The sequence below is a fragment of the Trachurus japonicus genome, chromosome 5, assembly GCF_045865225.1.
Source record: "Trachurus japonicus isolate A0001 chromosome 5, Traja_1.0".
Lineage (NCBI taxonomy): Eukaryota > Metazoa > Chordata > Actinopteri > Carangiformes > Carangidae > Trachurus > Trachurus japonicus.
This window is the reverse complement of record NC_140911.1, coordinates 1,894,345-1,908,900: the sequence shown is the minus strand read 5'-3', so window position 1 is coordinate 1,908,900 and position 14,556 is coordinate 1,894,345. Positions and strand designations below refer to the sequence as shown.

Sequence of the window (14,556 nt, the reverse complement as noted above, 5' to 3'; positions counted from 1 at the left end):
ATTTAAACTCTTCTGCTGCTTCCACAGTTTGTTTCTCGTTGGGTGGAAAAAAGAAAAAAGAAAAAAGAAAAGAGCAGAGTAGGAACATATTTATGGCTCTGCAGCATTCTTTCCAAAAGTCTCTGCTGGCTCGAGGCTGCGTTCACACAACAGCACTGTTCACCAGCGTTGGGCAACGTCGCTTTTAGAAAGTAATCAGCTATAGTTACTTGTTACTTTCCCTAACTGAGTTATTATAAAAATACTCAGATATATAATTGTCACATTTACCTGGATTTGATCTCTCTGGTTGAGTTCTTGGTTTTTTATGTTGAAAAAGAAAACGCCACAGCTCAACATGGGACGACTTGGAGTACGACCCACAGCTAGATAAGAGTGAATGGAACCTGATGAGGACTGATGGGAACATTATGGGATGGATGAAACTAAAAGGGAACAAGTTCATCTTCAGAGGTCTGACAGAGGCTTCTCCTAAAACCTGGAAAACTACAACTAAGACTAAATAAACTAAACTACATAAAAACTAGTCAATTCTAGAGCTGCAATAATTAATCAATTAATCGCACAATTACCGATTGCTAAATGAATCGTCAACTATTTCGATAATAAATAGCAATAACGAATAATCAGTTTGAGTAGTTTTTTTTTTTTAAGAAAAAAAGTCCAAATTCTCTGATTCCAGCTTCTTAAATGTGAATATTTCTGGTTTCTTTGTTCCTTTATGACAATAAACTGAGTCTCTCTTTGATTTGTGGACAAAACAAGACATTTGAGGTAAATTCATGCAAAACCGCCAGTTTTTCATCATCAGTCTCTGTATTTCCCTCTAAAACAACTCTGTGTGGTAACGTTGTGTTATTATCTCATAGCGTGGTGAATGTGCAGGTCACAACTTGTCCACCAGAGCGTTGTGGAGTTGTTGGATTGTGTATTTGATGAGTTTGATGAGGGAAACCAAGAAATCCCATAATGAGCCTCCGTAGCGTAGCTCTGAGCAGCTCACGGCTCTGCTCCGCCGTTCTAAAAATAGCTTGCACCGACAATTAAAGGTAACGGACCTACTGCTATGACTATAGGGATTATGGCAATGGGACAATTTGACAAAATGTTGAACTATCTCTTTAAGTGAAAAAAGAAGTGCTGTTAGTAAGGTTGTTTATTCTCTAACGCTGTTATTCCCATCAGCGCCGTTCCCACTCACTGTGCTGCTGCACTGCAAAAACTCTAAATCTTTCCAAGAATATTTGTCTTATTTCTAGTCAAAACTAACCTCTTTCCACTTAAAATAAGACTCCTCACCTAAAAATTAATGTGATGAGTCTTATTTTAAGTAGAATGAGATTTGTTTTGACTAGAAATAAGACAAATATTCTTGGTAAGATTTTGAGTTTTTGCAGTGTGCTGGTGAGTGAACGCAGCACAGACGGTGTCAGTGGATCTCGGCTCTCCGTCCGTCTGTAACCTCGGTCAGACTGATTCAGGATCAGAGACAGGATGGGTGTGCTGGTTTCCTCCACCAGCCTGAACAAAGACAAACCACACTGCAAAAACTCAAATATCTTACCAAGAATATTTGTCTTATTTCTAGTCAAAACAAATCTCATTATACCTAAAATAAGACTCATCACATAAAAAGTAGCTTGTTTTAGACACTTTTTTTTTTAAACTTCTTTCAAGCAGATTTTCATTTGAAATAAGTAGAAAAATCTGATAGTGGAGCAAGTTTTTCTTTCTTATTACAAACACAAAAAACTTCCTTTCACTGGCAGATTTTTCTACTTATTTCAAGTGAAAATTAGTTTGAAAAAAGTGAAAATGATCTAAAAACAAGTTAATTTTTAGGTGATGAGTCTTATTTTTAGTGGAAAGAGATGAGACATTTTGACAAGAAATGAGACAAATATTCTTGGACAGATGTAGAGTTTTTGCAGTGCAGCAGCAGCAGCAGAGACTTCTCTTTTCTCTGAGCCGCCGCTGAAAGAGGAAGTGACAGATGGAGCGCTGGCTGCCCAAACAGGAAATGACATCAGCAGCAGCAGCAGCTCCCTCCGCAGCAACACACTTAGCAACCAGCCACCAGCAGCAGACATGTTGAGAGAGAGAGTTGACTGATCTGTTCGATATGTGACATAATAATCTGTGTCAAGTTCAACCAACCACATTAACCCATTTAGAGAAAAATATGAGAACATCCAGATCTGTTTCCTCTGAGTCTTTGACCCTCTGAGTCTCGTGTTTCTACATTGATCAGTTTCTCAGTGGATCGTATCATTATTACATATCAGCAGGAAGAACACACACACACACACACACACACACACACACACAGAGGTGAAACTACACACTCTGATCAATACATGTATAATAAGAGGCCGATGACATGCTGAGTGGTCATGTGACCACGGAGCTGCAGCTTCACCTCACTCACCTACAGCTTCCTGCTGACCTGCTTCATGTGTGTGTGTGTGTGTGTGTGTGTGTGTGTGTGTGTGTGTGTGTGTGATGTCACTGACTGCAACATCTAGTTCAGGTTTCACAGAACGAGTCTGAAGAACAGTCTCCCTGCCTCAATTAAATTAATCAACTCGAAACACAGGTTTAAAGTAGCAGTGAAGAAGTGGTGGATGCTGATGCTTAAAGCAGTAGAGTATTTCCTCCATCATCCTGCAACGTGCTTTCGAGTGACTCATGTGTGCACTTTTCTTTAAGGTATATTGCAAATACCACCACCAATAGCTTGGATTGTCTCAGAGGACCACAGTGGAAATGAGTCCTGGACTTTTCTGTGTTATCCTCGTCAGATTTTTGTATTTCTTTTCTACTGACAAATAAATCAAATCAAATCAAAAATCCAGACGAGAGAGAAGAGTGTGTTTGTGTCCGGTCGTCTCAGAGTTCAGATCTGACCTCAGTTCAGTCTCCTGACATTAACTCAGCCGTCACATCGTTATCACCTCCTCCTGCAGAGACAAACACACCTCCACCCAGTGGGACACTCAACCATCTATTCTACACCATCTACACCATCTATCAGCCTAACTGGGCCTCATCTGCTCCACCTGCTCCTCATCATCATCAGCTTCTCTCCTTCCTGCACCGACCCAGGACTGGTCAGAAGCTTCAGGCCCTTCACATGTTCAGCTTCTTCTCCATCCCATATTAATTCTGCTGCAGGACGAGTTGACCCAAACATAACAGCCAAGAAGCAGACTGAGTCCTGCAGCAGCTGGCAGCCCACTGCTGTTGTCTACGTGATACACAGTACACCCATTTAAAACGCATTAATATTTCAGTATTCCTACTACAACACAACTATCTGTAACTATAGTCCATGTCAAACATGCAGAGTGAACGTTACATAGAAGACAGAAGAGGGAACAATGCTGCTGGAATTACACATATCTTCCTCTAGAAATGTCAAGTTGTTCATAGTAAAAAGGAGTTGATTTAATATAAAACATCTTAATACTTAGTACTACATCTGTACTATTATATTTATAGTTGTCATTATTTATAGACGTCCTGTCTTCACTGAGACGCCTCAGACCTTTAGCACAGAGCTGAGATCAGAGACCAGCTCCTCTACGACTGCTGGTTGCAACATGTTCATGTGCAGCCTCAGAGCAGGGAGTGGTGGGGGGGGGGGGGTAGTAGTGGGGGGGTAGTAGTGGGGGGGTTAGGACCCCGGGGAGCAGAGGAGCAGAGAAACGACAGGAAGACCTGATGAGGACGGAGAGGAAGTCGACTGAGCTCATTTCCTATAACGGCACGAAGAAGGAAATGGACTGTGGGGAGGGGGGGGGGGTAATGGTTTTACTGTAGCTGTGTGTATGTAATGATGATTTAATGACAGGCTCAGACAATGACCCCCCCTCCTCTACTCCCTACAGGCACTTCTACATAAACAACAATATAAAGAGAGGAACTTTGACTTTTCTGTTGATGCACTGGCGGGGGTGTGTGTGTGTGTGTGTGTGTGTGTGTGTGTGTGTGTGTATGTGTGTGTGTGTGTGTGTGTGTGTGTGTGTGTGTGTGTGTGTGTGTGTGTGTGTGGAGAGGGGTGGGTCGTGAACTTATGGAGTGAATTGTGTATTTTCAGAGGAGCAGTAGAAACAAACAGCTCCACAGGGGAAGGAAGAGACTAATCTCACATGAAGGAGAATGCAGCTCCTATACAACAACATTATATTATATTATATTATATTATAGGCTATAGTATTATAAAACGGAAAGGTGAAATCTGATTGGTTGTTAACCGTGGTATAATGAGCATATACCACGGCTACTATTCTAAAGCCTTATCACAGCGTAGGCTATCACTCCGCCTCAGGCACGTATGACTGGTATGAATGGAAGTTGTCGTCATGTATCCATGACAACGGACTGTTGCAGTCCGTAGCAAAAGACAGTCGATGTTTTTAGGATGTTAAAAATGTAGTAAAGTAGTGTAATTGACATGTTGAAGGTGAACTTTGACCTCCAGAGGGTTAACGATGGTAGAGGGGACTGAGACCAGATGCAGAGCTACTTGGAGCTAACGTCTGGACAGCTGGAACAGATTTTTATTCTGCTGGAAGAAAACTACATGAAATTAATTGTGTATTCCTCTTTCATATTGTCATTATTGGTAACCGTTTTATAAAAGCAATATATCACGACAGACCGTGGTGATGAGCATAGACCACGGCCTGGAGTGATATATTGCTTAAATATATTATATTATTACGACGGAGTATTAGGGCCACATTGAGAAAAGAAAAACACACAGACTTCGAGAATAAAGTCGTTCCTGTGTGCCACATGATAATGTCATACTAACACACACACAACACACACACTACACACACTACACACTTAGTCTGTCCAGTCCATATTGATCTGTGCTGCTGCAGGAGAAACAGGAGGAGGAGCAGCTCCCTGTGGACTCTCTCTCTGTCTGCACGAACCGGCCTTTAACTTCAGAGCATCAACACACACACACACACACACACACACACACACACACACACACACACAGACACACACACACACACACACACACACACACACACACACTGACCTGTCGTCCACAGAGCTCTGCCACTGACTCTAATCAGACAGAGGAGGTCATCACCAGTAGTAAAACAACAGACTGAGGCTCCGTTTACATGACAACGGCACAGTGTTTTATGGGATGTGCCTTTAGCTTAGACGGCGACAGCGTTTTTGGGGCTTAAAAACATTAAAATAAAGTGAAACCAGCCTCCACAGTGGAAATCTTAAAGGGATAGTTCAACATTTTTGGCAAATTGTCCCATCACCATAATCCCTATAGTCATAGCAGTAGGTTCGTTACCTTTAATTGTCGGTGCAAGCTGTTTTTAGAACGGCGGAGCAGAGCCGTGAGCTGCTCAGAGCTACGCTACGGAGGCTCATTATGGGATTTCTTGGTTTCCCTCATCAAACTCATCAAATACACAATCCAACAACTCCACAACGCTCTGGTGGACAAGTTGTGAGCTGCACATTCACCACGCTATGAGATAATAACACAACGTTACCACACAGAGTTGTTTTAGAGGGAAATACAGAGACTGTTGATGAAAAACTGTCCCTGAAGGCAACGTGCATCAGCGGTTTTGCATGAATTTCCCTCTAAAACAACTTTGTATGTACTTCATGACGTCTGGCGTCCATACAACCTCACATTCCACAAACTTTTGCGTCGCCGTATGATGCAGATTTCCTCCCAAAAAAACGTTTGTCTGTCTAAACACAGAATAAATAGTGAGAAGGCAACGTTTCTGTTCAGATGGTTTCAGCCTGAAGATGAGAAACCTTCAGTCGTATGGAGAGGAGATCAATGATCAATACTTCACTGTGTCTGCACCACTTCCTCCAACCTTCATCTTCATCGTCTTGTTTGGTTTCTGCTCTGTCAGAGACTCAGGTGGATCAGCTGGACGCTTCCACAGCAACAACTTCTACACTTCCAGGAAAAAAATCTATTTCTGAGCTCAGCGGCTCTGAGCTCCGGTTTCACTAACACTGATAGAGACCAACACACGGGCCGGTCTGAACCAGCAGCTCTCAGCTTCTGGTCCATCTGGACTGTGTCTCTGCAGAAACAGAATATCATAACCTCCACTCAGCTGTTTCCCTATGAGGCCCATATATATACAATACATAAACATATATATATCAAACAATAGCTGCTCCTGTGCTGGGGGGAAGTCCAGTGTTTCCCTCCTTCAGCTTCAGGCCAGATGGATGAGTGTCCGTCCTCACGCAGCTCAGCAGAGACCAGAGGGAAAAGAGGAAGAGAATCATGTGCTTTCTTTTTTTTTCTTTTGTCCTGTCCGTGGGTTTATAAAAAGTCACAGTTGGTTCATGACACTGAGCCGCGTTACAGAGAAGCGCTGTCAGGGTGGTTGTTGTTCTGTCAGAGCTGCTGCAAACATACACATGTACATCACACAGAGAATCACAAAGATAATGTGTTGTGAGTGTTTCTCCTCCTGCAGCCTGAACATCATCACTTCAGCTCTGACCATCCACGCCTTGATCATGAAGAGAAGCAGCTTTGTTTTTGTGTATGTGAGTCTTGTCTGTGAAGTATTTGTTATTGCTGTGTGGTATCAGAGCATCTTTTTACAATTTTGCTCTGGTTCTGTTCCCCTTTTTTATTTTTATTTTTTTTTACTGTGGTCTTGTTTGTTAGTACTGTTTATCGTTTATCTATCACACTCCCTTGTGCCCTGTATTATTCACTATGTTTTTTGTTTTCTTTTCTAATGTTTTGAGGAATTAAATAAAATTTGGATCAAAAAATAAAATAAAATAAAATGAAGAGAAGCAGCTGCAGGCATCACAGTGTCGGCACAGCATCGGCACGGCGTCGGCACGGCGTCGGCACGGCGTCGGCACGGCGTCAGCACGGTGTCGGCCTCACACTGCTGCAGGAAGCTGGAATCTGCTGGTACTTTTATATCCGTCTTACTTGTGTTTTATTAAAGTTATGGTTGGTAAACACGTTTTGTTCTACTGGGTGAAATGGTCCTTTATCCTGAGAGTAGTCGATACATTATGGATTCAGAAAAAGAAACGATAATAATCAGAGCTCTGTGGCAGCTGCAGGACTGACACAGCTCTGACCAATCAGATGCCTTCATGTCTAGTTCTGTCTACGACCAATCAAGCTTTCTCCCTCCCGCTTGTGCGACCAGAGTCTTCACCTCCGTCTGCAGAGAGGTGAAGGTCAGAGAGACGTCTGAGGAACGGGGCTGGGACTTTGGACTTTTGACTTTTGTATTACTATTTTCAACATGCAGCCTGATAGAAACTGATTTTCCAGAATCTCCAACCCGACCTTGAACTGTCTGTTTGATTGACTGATTGATTGCAAGTCTTGTTGTGTGTTTAGTTTTTGCACAGAGCTGACTGTTACTGTAACATTTCACTGCATTGCATGTATGTGACAAATAAACTCTGAACTCTGAACTGAACAAATCTGAGAAGTGCCGACAGAATCTGGTTTTAGCTACAACTGTACAATGACAAGAAAGTCTTCATGCAGCAGCAGCTTCATGCAGCAGCAGCAGCAGCAGCAGCAGCAGCTTCCTCCTGCATGAAACTGCTGCACCCAGAAGCTTCATGCAGCTTCATGCAGGAGGCTGCTGCTGCTGCTGCATGAAGCGCTGCTACCTCAGCTGCTCACCACACACACACACACACACACACACACACACACACACCAGTTGTCTCTCCAGTAGAAACACCATCAGCGTTTCTCAGCTCCGCTCCAATAAAACTGTCTGTTTCCCTCCATTCATCACCACCACCACCTCACACTCACCTCCACCACCACGCTGCTGCTCATTTGCATATTTTACACTCAAACATTTCTAGACATCTATATGTGTGTGTGACTGTGTGTGTGTGTGTGTGTGTGTGTGTGTGTGTCTGTGTGTGTCTGTGAGAGAGTGTGTGACTGTGTGTGTGCAGGAAGTAGACGATGTCCCCGGGCTGCATGCATGCATTCACCACACCAGTGTATTTACATAACGGAATTGCCTGTCAAGCTCTGAGCAAATGTGTTTATGTACAATTAATACTGAAGAGTGTGTGTGTGTACGTGTGTGTATGTGTGTGTGTGTGTGTGTGTGTGTGTGTCTGAGTGTGTACGTGCATGCCAGCAGTGAATCATGCAGAGATATTTCCCACTAGCAGTCAGACTGCTGTTCTGTTCTCACAGTGGAAGCTGAGCTGCTGCCAAAAGGAACTCTCATTTGTGCTGAGCAGAAAAATACAAAACTAAAAGAATCTGGTTGAGAGAGAGAGAGAACGGAGAGAAGAGAAGAGAAGAGAAGAGAGGAGAGGAGGAGAGGAGAGGACAGAAGAGTGAAAAGTGTTGTGGTGTGGACGTGGAGGAGATTAGAGGCTGTGAATGAATGAGTGCTTCCTGTTAATGAGAGTTTAAGCCTCGACAGTGTCAAGTCTCTGACACATTAACTAATGACTTTCTGCAGCAACAACAACACAAAGCTGCTCCAACGCTGCACAATGCAACAACTCTAAATCTTACCAAGAATATTGTCTTATTTCTAGTCAAAATAAATCTCATTCTACTTAAAATAAGACTCATCACATTAAAAGTAGCTTGTTTTTAGACACTTTTTTTTTCCTTCTTTCAAGCAGATTTTCACTTAAAATAATCTGATAGTGGAGCAAGATTTTCTTCCTTATTACCAGCACAAAAAAAATCTGCTTTCACTGGCAGATTTTTCTACTTATTTCAAGTGAGAATTTGTTTGAAACAAGTGAAAATGATGGTGATGAGTCTTATTTTAAGTGAAAAGAGATTAGTTTTGAGTAGAAATGAGACATTTTGACAAGAAATGAGACAAATATTCTTGGAAAGACTTAGAGTTTTTGCAGTGCAGGCCACAGGTCCACCACCACAGATCGTACAAGATAAAGATGTGATGATGAAGATCTCTGTGCTTCCTCTTCCTGGACATGAAGAGATGAAGACGTGTGATGAAGGAAGCAGTGTGACTTGTCTCAGCTGTTCCAGCGCTGGAGAACAAAGCTGCAGGTGAGATGTGACACCTCTGAAGGACGTCACACCTCTGTCTCTAAACACAACGCTGCTGCTGCTGCTGCTGCTGCTGCTCAACACACACACACACACAGACACACACCAAGATCTGGCTGCACAACACCAACACAACCCCTTCAATAATCCTTTATATATATATATAAATGTCTAACACTATACAGAAGCAGAGAACGTCCAGCTGCAGCCTTCACACTGCAAGAACTCAAAATCTTTCCAAGAATATTTGTCTCATTTCTAGACAAAACTAACCTCTTTCCGCTTACATAGGACTCATCACCTAAAAATGAACTTGTTTTTAGATCATTTTCATTTGTTTCAAACTAATTTTCACTTGAAATAAGTAGAAAAATCTGCCAGTGAAAGCAAGTTTTTTTTGTGCTTGTAATAAGAAAGAAAAACTTGCTCCACTATCAGATTATTTTAAGTGAAAATCTACTTGAAAGAAGTAAAAAGTGTCTAAAACAAGCTGCTTTTTAATGTGATGAGTCTTATTTTAAGTAGAATGAGATTTGTTTTGACTAGAAATAAGACATATATTCTCTGTAAGATGTAGAGTTTTTGCAGCCGTCAGGATGAAGTGAAGGTGAGATGCAAAAGCTATCTGTTCTTACTTAGAGCGTCGCTCCATCATCATTAGGGCCACAGGGCCATCACACTGGGCACTGGTCCATATAGCTATGAAATAGCTGTAGGGACCAGTGCCCGGTGTGTAAGTCGTGAAAAACTGTGAAAAATTTCTCATAGAGAATGAATGGGATAAGGTCAAAAAATGAACAAATCATCAGACTTCAATTAATTGATTATTGTCTGATTCATCGATTACTTGTTTCGGCTCTACTATAAGACACAGTGATGGAGCTCCACAGTCGGTGCTAAACCTCCCAGCTTCATCAGACCTCCTCCTCCTCCTCTTCCTCCTCCTCCTGCAGCTTCATGTGACTTGTTTTCCAGACGACAGTGAAGGCATCGTGACGTCACAGCGAGTCGTCTCCTCTCCTGTAACTCAGCTCAGCCCTCACACGCTGCAGCAGCAGCAGCAGCAGCAGCAGCAGCAGCAGCAGCAGCAGCAGCAGCAGCAGCAGCAGCAGCTGTAATTACTGATCTGGGAGCTGCTGAGGCCGCGCTCACTGTGCAATTAGCTCCAGACCAGGAACCAGAGGAACCAGCCGCTCTTCAAAGACCCATCGCCCCCCCACCCCCCCGACCCGACCTGAGCCGGTCCCACCAGAACCTTCTGCTCTGTGTCTGTCAGGAGGACGAGCTGTCACTGTGACAATCACCGCGCGGCCCTGAACGCATCACCAGCTGCACCAGAGGAGGTCGATACGGCCAATCACACTAACTACACTCTGAATGGGAGTTCATGAGTGTGAATCTTTTACTATCTCACAATTAGATTAGATTAGATTCTGAGTTTTGGGGCTACGATTCGATTCAAAATGGATTTTTGATTCAAAACGATTAGATTCCTAATGATTTCTGCTTCAGTCTGTCGGTGTTAAAGGATCCTCATGATCTACTCCAGTCTGCTTTACAAGACAGAACGACTAAAGTGTCTTTCAAGTTCAAGTTCAAGAAGTATATTGTCACATAGATGTAAAAGTACATACATTGTGAGAAGCTTAGGTTGGGTGGATGCTCCACAATATGCATAATAAAAAAAAAAAAAAAGACAATAAATAAATTACGATACTAATACCTAAAAAGTTTAAAAGGATTAAAGGGAAGTTACATTTATTGAGTTTTATACATGAGTTGAGTTTTAAACATGTATCCATGCTTAGATGGAATTGTTGAAACTGTTGCCTAAAAGCAATATCACATATTGCTTAAGTAACAACATTAAAAGTGCCTCTTTATTAAAAAAACAGTGCAATTAAACATGCTGCCTTTTAAATTCTAAGGAGATGGAGGCCGACAGCAGCAGATTAGTTTCATTTTTTTATTTTTTAAAATCGATTTTGGGACATTTTATATCAATTCTGAATCGTATTAAATGAGAATTGCGATGCTTATGTGAATCAATTTTTTTGGCACACCCCTAGTGAACATCTAAACATCTGGACTGAACCTGAACTCATCACTGGAGCTGTGAGGCGTTCAGGGACCTGAAGACTCTCTGCTCGCTCAAATACAAGAAGGAAACTCAAGTTTAAAGTATCGTAACAGTAGTTCTGCTGCCTGTGTGTGTGTGTGTAGTGTGTGTGTGTGTGTGTGTGTGTGTGTTCAGTGTGTGTGTGTGTGTGTGTGTTCAGTGTGTGTGTGTGTGTGTGTGTGTGTGTGTGTGTTGTGGTCAGTGCTGGGAACAGTCAGGGCTGTTCACCCTCTGTCCAAACAGCAGCCCACTCATTATCAACCAGACTGTGTGTGTCTGTGTGTGTGTGTCTGTGTGTGTGTGTGTGTGTGTGTGTGTGTGTGTGTGTGTGTCTGAAACCAGTCCAAACACCAGAACCACCAGCACCAGAACCAGAGCTCAACCCTCTCTACAGTCTGAATGTTCTGCTCCAAAACCTTCACACAAACATCCCAAACAAATCATGTGTGTGTGTGTGTGTGTTTTACTGGGAACCACACACACACACACACACACACACAGACACACAGACACACAGACACACACACACACACACTGGTCCATCTGCTGCCACGTTAGAGCAGCGGAGGAAACACGATGGAGCTCCAGAACCAGAACCAGAGGAGCCGAGGCCTCGGTCAGAACCGGGAAACACAGGTCACCACACACACACATACACTGAACACACACACACACACACACACACTGAATGCACACACACACGCGCGCTGAACACACACACACACTGATTGCACTCCCACACTGATTGCACATGCATACACACACAGTTTGCCTCTTACACTGCAAAACAAAAAATCTCACCAAGAATATTTGTCTTATTTCTAGTCAAAACTAATCTCATTATACCTAAAATAAGTATATTTATACATATACATACATAGTTATACATGAAAAAGCAGCTTGTTTTTAGACACTTTTTACTTCTTTCAAGCTGATTTTCACTTGAAATAAGTAGAAAAATCTGATAGTGGAGCAAGTTTTTCTTTCTTATTACAAGCACAAAAAACTTGCTTTCACTGGCAGATTTTTCTACTTATTTTGAGACATTTTGACAAGAAATAAGACAAATATTCTTGGAAAGATTTTGAGTTTTTGCAGTGTAGCTAGCTACTGTATAAACTAGTGGTGAAGTCAAACGCACACACTGCAAAATCTCAAAATCTTACCAAGAATATTTGTCTTATTTCTAGTCAAAATGTAATTTCTAATTTCAAAACAAATCTCATTATACTTAAATTAGACTCGTAGCTTATTTTTAGACACTTTCTTTTACTTCTTTCAAGCAGATTTTCACTTGAAATAAGCAGAAAAATCTGATAGTGGAGCAAGTTTTTCTTTCTTGTGTGGATTATATATTATATTACATAAAAAAATTAGGTGAGGAGTCTTATTTAAAGTGGAAAGAGATTAGTTTTGACTAGAAATAAAACAAATATTCTTGTAAAGATTTTTGAGTTTTTGCAGTGTAGCTACTGTATAAACTAGTGGTTAAGTCAAACGCACAGCTGGATGTTGGTGTGATCAGTGTGTGTGTGTGTGTGTGTGTGTGTGTGTGTGTGTGTGTGTGTGTGTGTGTGTGTGTGTGTGTGTGTGTTACTGACCCAGCAGCAGCAGCTTGACCTCCCTGGCCGCCTTCTCTCCGTCCTCTCGCAGGTTCTTGTCGATCATCTTGCTCCGCTCCGCCGCGGCTTTGTCTTCCTGACTCACCGTGCAGCCCATGGTTCCCAGAGCGCGCTTCAGGTCTGCTGCTGGCTGGGCGACACCGAGGAGAACAACTACTACACAACAACTCCTACACAACACCACAACACGGTGGGTTAACGGTACCACCGGAGCCCTGAGCCCTGAGCAGCGGAGTCAGAGCTGCTGCAGCAAGTTGAGCCAACACAACTTCCCCTTTACGCACTTTACGCACCAGCCAACAGAACCGTTTATTCCTCCTTCGCTCTGTTTCCGTCCAACTTGTTGTGTTTTAATCCAGAGAGCGAAGAGAAAACAGGTCAAAGGAAACTTTCTGTGTGTGTCCTTGTCCGTGTGTGTGTCTATGTGTGTGTGTGCGCTTCAGTCCGTCCTTCCTCCAAGTCCGAACATCGGGAAAAGAAACAAAAACAAAAAGTATCCAGCTGTTGGCGCAGCTCCCAGTCTCTCTGTCTGTCTCTCTCAGTTAGTTAATAGTTAATTATTAGTTATTAGTTGGTTAGTTAATGAGTTAATAATTCCTTCTTCTCCTTCTTCTTGTGTGTCTGTAGTTGTGTAGTTGTGATCCTGTCGCTCCGTCTCCACGTTGAGGTTTGTCACGTTTGGAGCCGTTTGAAGCCACACCCGGAGAGCCGCCGTAGACTCAACTTCTCCTCCGACCGAACAACAACCACACCAACACACCAACACACACTGACTGACACACACACTAACACAGCCCCGTCACCGTCACCTCCGAGCAGCAGCAGCAGCAGCAGCTTCACCGCCCACCCCGCGGTGCTTCATGGGAAATGTAGTAGGAAGTTAAACCAACACAAGACAGGAAATAATGACATGGTGCTTTTAAAACACACTGTTTCTGATGAATGATAATAATTATTAATACATTATGGAACAACAAGTGAGAAAACACAATATTATTATCATATTTAATTATAGGCAAAAATGCAAAAGACACGTTATAAATAAAGGTTTACACTGCAAAAACTCAAAATCTGTCTTATTTCTTGTCAAAATGTCTCATTTCTAGTCAAAACTAATCTCTTTCCACATAAAATAAGACTCATCACCTAAAAATTAACTTGTTTTTTTGATAATTTCCACTTGTTTCAAACAAATTTTCATTTGAAATAGGCTAAATAGAAAAATCTGCCGGTGAAAGCAATTTTTTGTGCTTGTAATAAGGAAGAAAAACTTGCTCCACTATCAGATTTTTCTACTTATTTCAAGTGAAAATAGGCTTGAAAGAAGTAAAAAGTGTCTAAAAACAAGCTACTTCTTATGTATAACTATGTATAAATATACTTATTTTAGGTATAATGAGATTTGTTTTGACTAGAAATTACATTTTCACTAGAAATAAGACAAGTAGGCTATTCTTGGTAAGATTTTGAGTTTTTGCAGTGTAAAAATAGACTCACATCTAGAACACACACAGATATGTGTCTATATATAGTAGGTATCATCTTCTATAAGGAGATAAATCACTGTCACATATGTAAATGTGGAGATATTAGTGTATTAAAATACATATAAGACATGTTTTTATAACAAGTTGTGACCATACACATCAACAATATCTATATTTAATCTTTATGTACGTTTATTAAACCAACATACATTTAACAGCTCTGTGACTCATTCCTCATTCATCATCTCAAAA

At 41.8% G+C, this 14,556-nt stretch overlaps 1 protein-coding gene across 1 annotated transcript in view; it reads right to left on the bottom strand.

The window, feature by feature from the left end:
• Positions 1–13,066, bottom strand: part of LOC146986750 (guanine nucleotide-binding protein G(i) subunit alpha-2-like) — a 78,325-nt gene extending 65,259 nt beyond the window's left edge. The window contains exon 1 of the mRNA XM_085775529.1: positions 12,797–13,066. Within this exon, the coding sequence (XP_085631655.1) occupies positions 12,797–12,914 (118 nt within the window). The 5' untranslated portion in view covers positions 12,915–13,066. The remainder of the gene's footprint in view (positions 1–12,796) is intronic.
• Positions 13,067–14,556: the final 1,490 nt, after the last annotated feature.